Source organism: Orbicella franksi, chromosome 1 (assembly GCF_964199315.1).
Source record: "Orbicella franksi chromosome 1, jaOrbFran1.1, whole genome shotgun sequence".
NCBI classification, from domain to species: Eukaryota; Metazoa; Cnidaria; class Anthozoa; order Scleractinia; family Merulinidae; genus Orbicella; species Orbicella franksi.
This window is the reverse complement of record NC_138145.1, coordinates 37,100,489-37,107,560: the sequence shown is the minus strand read 5'-3', so window position 1 is coordinate 37,107,560 and position 7,072 is coordinate 37,100,489. Positions and strand designations below refer to the sequence as shown.

The 7,072-nt window shown below is 37.3% G+C and overlaps 1 protein-coding gene across 1 annotated transcript; it reads left to right on the top strand.

Moving 5' to 3' along the window:
* Nucleotides 1–353: 353 nt before the first annotated feature.
* LOC145461774 (uncharacterized) lies at nucleotides 354–6,660 on the top strand. The gene is made up of 5 exons (XM_081445672.1): nucleotides 354–1,027; nucleotides 3,543–3,927; nucleotides 4,924–4,989; nucleotides 5,819–5,913; nucleotides 6,378–6,660. The coding sequence occupies exons 1-5, from the start codon at nucleotides 942–944 to the stop codon at nucleotides 6,502–6,504; spliced, it is 759 nt and encodes a 252-aa protein (XP_081301798.1). The 5' UTR covers nucleotides 354–941; the 3' UTR covers nucleotides 6,505–6,660.
* The last annotated feature ends 412 nt before the right edge of the window (nucleotides 6,661–7,072 follow it).

Genomic DNA, 7,072 nt, shown 5'->3' with positions numbered 1-7,072 from the left:
ATCTTTTTGTAATTGCGACAAGACGAGGTACAACATACATGTTGTGTTCGAATTCGGTCTATTTATTAAAGTACCTTGAGTTTAAACGTTTATTTTAAAAATACCTTTGAAAGGCGCTAAAGTTGATGGTGACCACAGAACGTTTCGGCAAATTCATCGCGTCTAGATGTTGTTTGTGAACATTAGTAACATTGTAGTTTACGGCCTCGTAATATTCGATGTTTTGAATAGCGATCTCTGTGAAAAATAAAACATGTATACGGCAGCAAAATTAGAATGGCGTATACACTGTAAGTTTGAGCTTCAACAAAACATCAATAACAACTAAAAAAGAAAAAAAATAAGGCTGCCGGGAGAGAAATTCTAGTATTTTTGAATCATACTAAGGTAAACAAAAAATCAAACCGGGAAACAACTTGGCAAACTTTTATAAAGCCCTTTAATAACATTTTCATTTAGCAGAACTTTTGACAGCTGAGAAAATCTCCTAAGATTCACGAGTTTTTCTCACCTTTCACGTCTTCAGTTAGTATTCCTCTTGCTGACGAGATTAATGCCAAAAAAGAAATAGAACACGAAACAACTGATTGACCATTCCAGTCTTTAAACAGGTTCATTTGTATGGAAAATAACTTCTCTTTTTCCAGCGAGATGCTCTGCTTACTCTGTAAGTCTGTACATCGACTGTCGTCAGTGGCGCGGAGACTGGACTAAAGTACCAAGAAAACGAGCGGTTCCCAAGCAATATGGTGGACGAACCGGATTCTACATTTTACCGGAGCTCTTTTCCAACTTTGTGCACGTTTGGTACATTTCCGAAGAACTTAAATTAGTAAGGAGAACTTTCAAGTTATTAAGAAAGCACTAGCGAAGCCGAAAGGCCCGTATTCGCTGCACTAAAAGGCGGATGACGTTGACAAGTGCTTGCTAGGAGTTTTCATATGGCAGAGAAAAATGACTGGACCAAGTTATCGAAAAAGGAGCTGCTTGAAATACTACAAAGACAGGAAAAGTTGCTGACAAATAAGTAAGCTTTTCTTATCAACTGGAAGTTGGGAACTACATGTTTAGGTCTTTATTCTGTAGTTCTTTTGGATGTCGTACATGTACCTGTTTTCAACCATTCGGATCATCTCTACTAAAGGCATCCGCGGTCGATCAATACTCGATTGATACTCCATCGACCCCTCGGTTAACCCTCGACAGACACTCCATTAACATCTCAGTCGATAGTCAGTTGACAGTCGACTAACTTTCAATAGATGTGTATGGGTCGGTCAATTGCAATACTAGCCCAACTATCGACTACTGTTGATCAAGTGTTGATCACGCGGCAGTTGAGATGTTGATTGAGTGTTGACCAAGTATTGATTAGGATGTCCATCAAGTGTCGAATAAGATGTCAATCAAGTGTCAATCGCAGGTCGATCAAGGGTATCGATCAACACTCCACGTATGTCCTATACACATGATCCTACCATTCTTGCAGTGCAGACCAACCTGTTTCCACTCCTGTTTAAACGAAATAAATGCAAATATCTTACCTAGTTTTCATCTTAGACTATCTCATCTGGAATCTCCTCTTTAATTGCTTGGCTGCTTTTAGTTTTGTCAAGAGATAAATTATGAGACAAGGTTATCCCAGTAATATCCCAGTCTTTTTTTGCACCCTTAATTAACCGCGCAGCCATGGGCCAAGCGCGGTTCATGTTCTACCCGTGGCTTATTAATTTTTTTTTTTTGTTGGTGGCCAGACCCAAACTTCCTCTCTGCCAAATTTTGAATCGTGCAACCTGTGATGTTTATTCACCAAAAGCTGTTGAAACATTAATACAAGAACAATGTTACGGATATTGCTTTCTTTGTGTGTAAAATATATTTTGTTTTGGTTTCATTGAGGCGTTGGATTCAAAGGGAAACAATAAATACGCTAAAAATGCTAAAAAAGGGTATTACGTCAGCCATGGAATGTGCTGACGCTGCAGCTTTCATTTTCGCTACGTGACAAACAAGATCATATTTACTTTGCAAGTTTATTTTCCGGAAGCGGTCATTAATTTATTTGCAATTTTGCGAGTATTTCTTGTGGGTTTCAGCACATGAAGCAAATTCTTTGGCTGTTTCACCACAGCGAGTTAAGAGATTTGAAGAAAAATTAAATATTTGCCGAGGTAAACAGAAGCTTGCCAGAACTTGCAACGTTTAAGTCAGTGCTAGGGGAAAAAAACACAACCACTCTAAAATTAGCCGTGGATAGCGTAAACCCTCTGATTGTGTGACTTGCGTGACTACTTCAAAGCACAAACAAATTAAATTTTGACTTTTCAGGAAGAAAGCTGTGTATTAAAAGCATTATTAAGGACGGTGCCTACTAAATACAAAAGTTTTTGCGCCAGGTTAAGACCTTGCAGAAAAAGTAGATCTTTGCAAGGTTTATCGGAATACACAAAGAGAAAAGAGGGTAGCCAAGCATTTTTCCGAAATGATTAGCCTTGAATCTCAACAAAAATGCTGACATCAGCATTTTTCTGAAAAAAGAAGGAGAGGATATTTCTTCACAGCTTTCTTTAGAATTTGCCTTTACATAAATCTGAAAACTACATGGTAAATGGTAACATAAAAACCATTTTTGGTATGTTTTTAATAACAAAATCATTGCAACAGCACTTTTAGCGTCTCTGACAGCCTTCCTCTGTTTCTGCTAAAATATAGTCTAGATATCTTTTGCTCACAACCAGAAGCTAATCACATGCTGAATAGGCTTTCCACCTCCACTTCATGACATAAAATATAGGGGTAACCGAGCATTTTTTAAAGTTATTGATCCTTTTTTAAACTTTTTACGGTGCCTGTTAAATTTTTTCCTGTCACCTCCCCAGTAAGTAAAACATTTGCATATCTCACACTTGTTTTGTGCACACACTACGCCATCTGCAGGTACATGTTTACAATTGGATTTCAGTATAATTTTCAACAGATAACAGCTAGTTTTTCAGCTGGAAGATGTTAACAAATAGTGGTTAGCGATATGCTGCTGTTCTGGTGTTCCTGGTTTAAGTACAGGTTCATTAAACTTTATTTGGTCACAGTAGGAAAATTTTGCTTTCAATTTAGTTGTGTACTTGGTAGCGTAGTTGATTGCATCATGTCAACCCAGCGAGCATGTGGCGCTTAAACCATGCCTTGCGTGATGTGCAGAACGTGTGCACACTAACAAAAGTAGGCACCGTCCTTAAAAGCGTGACACTCGTTTCCTTTTGTATCATTCATGGGCATATCCCAAGCGAACTTCCAGATTAAGACCATTACATCATCATAGATTTCACAAATGCTAAGAGTGATGTTGCAATAAGTTATAACACAGTTTGTGTTGATCAAGTGATGTGTTTACGGTAATCAATGAATCATCAAGGACTGCTTTGGAATGTGCACTGCATTGTGACTGTAGTATCAACAAAACAATAAAAAATTTTAAAAGTGCAGTTATAAGATCTAAAAGATCTTCTTGTTTTCTATGATTTATCCTTCATCTCTTTTCATAGGAAGTTCTTGCAAAGCCTCCCAGACAAAGGCAAAAAGGTATCAGAGACAGTGGAACGACTCAAGAAGCTAATTGCACAAAGAGAAAAGATTGAAGACACTATTGCAGAGTTTGAGAGGTTGACAGTGTCACAGCTTGTCCAGAGAACTCAACTTGACGCCTTGGACAGTGATGACAGTGATAATAATGATAATGATGACAAAATGCCCACACATTCATGCACAGGAGACCCAGCTTCAAATGAGCAACACAGAGAAAAGACCAGCAAGGAGCACAGGAAAATGTCAGATGCAAACAAATCAAGAAATAAACCATTCAGCTCACAGTCTCCAGGCAGGACATGGGATTACGAGTCATCAGCAACACCTCCAAGCTATAAGTTAGAGGTAATTAGTAGTGTTTATACGCTGTCCTATTTAGACACCTCCATTTTGGTGTTATAAACTGAAAACTATGGCAGAAAAAGTCTTTCAAGAAAAATGGGAGGCTTGGATAATTTTAGACCTATAGAGACAGATGAAACACAGAAAAACAAGATGTCATGACTAACCGTGAAGGATTCAGAGATATAATGTACATGTAATAATATAGTAATTTAGAAAACAACCCTAAGAAAATACGTGTGCTGATTGGTTAAAAATCGTGTCTCTATAGCTCCATAGAAACACAGAACTAGCACGAGCTGTTGATGTAATCATGGTGCATGCAGAGAGAATTTACATTTTGATGATCAAAGTAAACAAGTTGTTTTCGTTTTTTCTGTTGCGGTGTTTTCTAAAAGAATTAGAAAACATGTTCTCAGTGTTTCTATTGAGTTATAGAAACACTCGTGAAAGTTTGGGAGAACTTGAAAAAGCTGTGGAAACACTCACCTGCGGCTCGTGTTCCCGCAGCATTTCTCTTTCCCCAAACTTCCACTTGTGTTTCTAGGTACATGTTTTCTATTTCTTAAATGTGAATGGGGATTGGTTCAAATTTCCAAGATCCTGAATTTCTTGGTACTATTTACTACCTCTACCTTTGCCCTACAAGTCTTATTTATTGGACAGGAAAAGAGACCCAGATCCCTTCCCAATATTTGCCATTGTTATCAGCTGGGTATATGATCTATATGATCTGGGAAAATAAGAACAATTCAGCATTTGGCAGAAACTAAGCTTAAACTTATAAGCTAAACTTATAACACAGCAAAGGAAACAAATGAAGCAAGTAAAGTATCACTCCTGGTAAAAACCTCTCCAGGATCTTTAAGGGTCTTCAAAGATCCTCCAAAGTCATAAAATGCCCCTGAAAGGATATACAAGTGAAATGGTTTTACCTCAAGGTCAGACAGTGTCTCCCATATTTGCAAAATGTTTACAATTCAGTTGCCTTTTCCACAGAAAGCAAAGCCTCTATCATTAGAAGAATCCTTTAAACTCTTACAAGATCAAGAGAAAAGGCAAAAGGTGGGAATATATGCGATTATTGGACTGTAACTTGCTTGCAAATGAGGCTAATGCGGAGAGTCTAAGTTTCAATGCAAATGACATTAATCTCGTTTTAATGGAATTCCTTCACACGAGCCTCCATTGCAACCGAGCTCCAGTCCAATCTCAAGAATACACATAAAAATGGTGCAAAGTGCATTACTACATGTAGAAGTTATAATTTTTTCGCTGAACTACAATGTACCTGTATTACTGTACATTAGTGGTCTTGAGCCGGTAAGGAAGACAATGGGAAATAGGAGTAAATTAGGAAAAGCCACCACCCCCAACACAAATTCTAGATTCAAAATTTCCAGTTTCTGAGACTTGTCAATAGGCTTGTGCTTTGACACTTAGTCTAGCCCATTCTCCCCTCCTCTCCATGCCCTGCAAAAGGCAAATTAACACATAGGTGTAACATCAAGGGCCCAATTACTCAGCCGTAACAGGCGTTACAGGTTATTACCTTTAATGATACCGGTAGCCCTGTTTTCCCTAGTGACGTGGACACCACATTGAATACGGAGAGTGTAATCATAACAAATTAAATAAAGAAAACATTACGGACATTCAGCGAGCAGGGACCAAAAAAAAGCTTTCTGTACGTGCAATAATGAAGTGTCCATGTAGATGTCAATTTTAGTAACATTCTAAGTTCGACTCTAGGGCCCATTGGATTAAAAACAAAGGAGCTTTTAAATTAATTCAAGTTTTAATTCAGCCCTCAGCCTTAAAAATTTTAAATTTGGAATTTTTATTTTTTAAGTGATCTGTTGTTTATGACAAGTTCTCAAATTCCTCTTTGCAGGATCTTCAAGCTCAACATGCGACACAAAAGTTAAAGGAAGAAAGCTTCCTTGACAAAACAGACTACACCACAGTTCAAGGATTAAATTATCATCAGTATCTTTTTATAATAATTATAATATAGTTTATTATAATTATTATATAGCTGGTTGGAGTTAGGTTAAATCTAACACACACTCTTATTGGTTGATTTATGGTCAAGTGGCAATGGCTAAATCTAAATTGTTGCCCGGTGGGAAATCATCATTTAAATGTCGCCCAGTCTCCAACTAACCATACATGTCTAGGTTACTTTGACTTCTCCTTGACTTAAAACTTTAAACTGTAACACTCTGACCAGCTATATAACAAAACACCAAATTCTTTGTGACTTGATGTAAATGTTGCTGATTATAGACTGTCAGTGTCATCATTTTCTTGTTTTTCTGGTGTTTGTCAAGTAAATTTCAAATGTTGCTTCCATTTAGTGAATTTCAGATATTTATGCAAGTTTTCTCCAGTGTATGTAAAACTGATCCATTTATTTGAATCAATCAAAGTTCTTTAACCTTATTTACAAGATATCGCGAGACAGTTCAGGAAGGTTATTTAAGTGACGACAGTCAGCAAGAAGAAAATAACATCACACGACATGAAATGGACAGTGACGATAATGGTGATAATGAGGATGAGGATGACGAAAAATAACAACATTATTGGGTGTGATTTCAAAACATTCAGTCCATGATATAACTTAACATTACAAGCTATAAGTAATGAACTAAATGTCTCATAGTCCTTTGCATGTGTAAACTGCATGTTGTAGGTACATGTAATATTATTTCAATAAACAGCCTTAAAGGATGAATACCGTAAAAACTCGTGTATAAGCCGCACTCGTATATAAGCCGCACCCCCAACTTTCGAGCTTGATTTTGAAAAAAAGAAAACTCTTTAAAAAGCGCTGAGCTAAATAACTCTTGAAATACCTTTTACAAGCTATTCTTCAACGGAATTTCTGATATCCTCCTAAAGAGAGGCTCTTTTGACAAGATGTTGCCTTTATTGCTAAAGGCGATAGTGGAAAACGATGAAATTCAAACGGAAATCCGAGCAAAACAATCTCTGACCGATCGATGCGATAAGAAGTCTGGGCCGAGTCACGTAGATCGATCGAATTGAACGATCGAATGAACGATAAACAAGATGGAAAAGTTCCATTTCACATCAGCTGTGCGTGGATACCATGTTTATAAACATGTATGGAAGCCTTCAA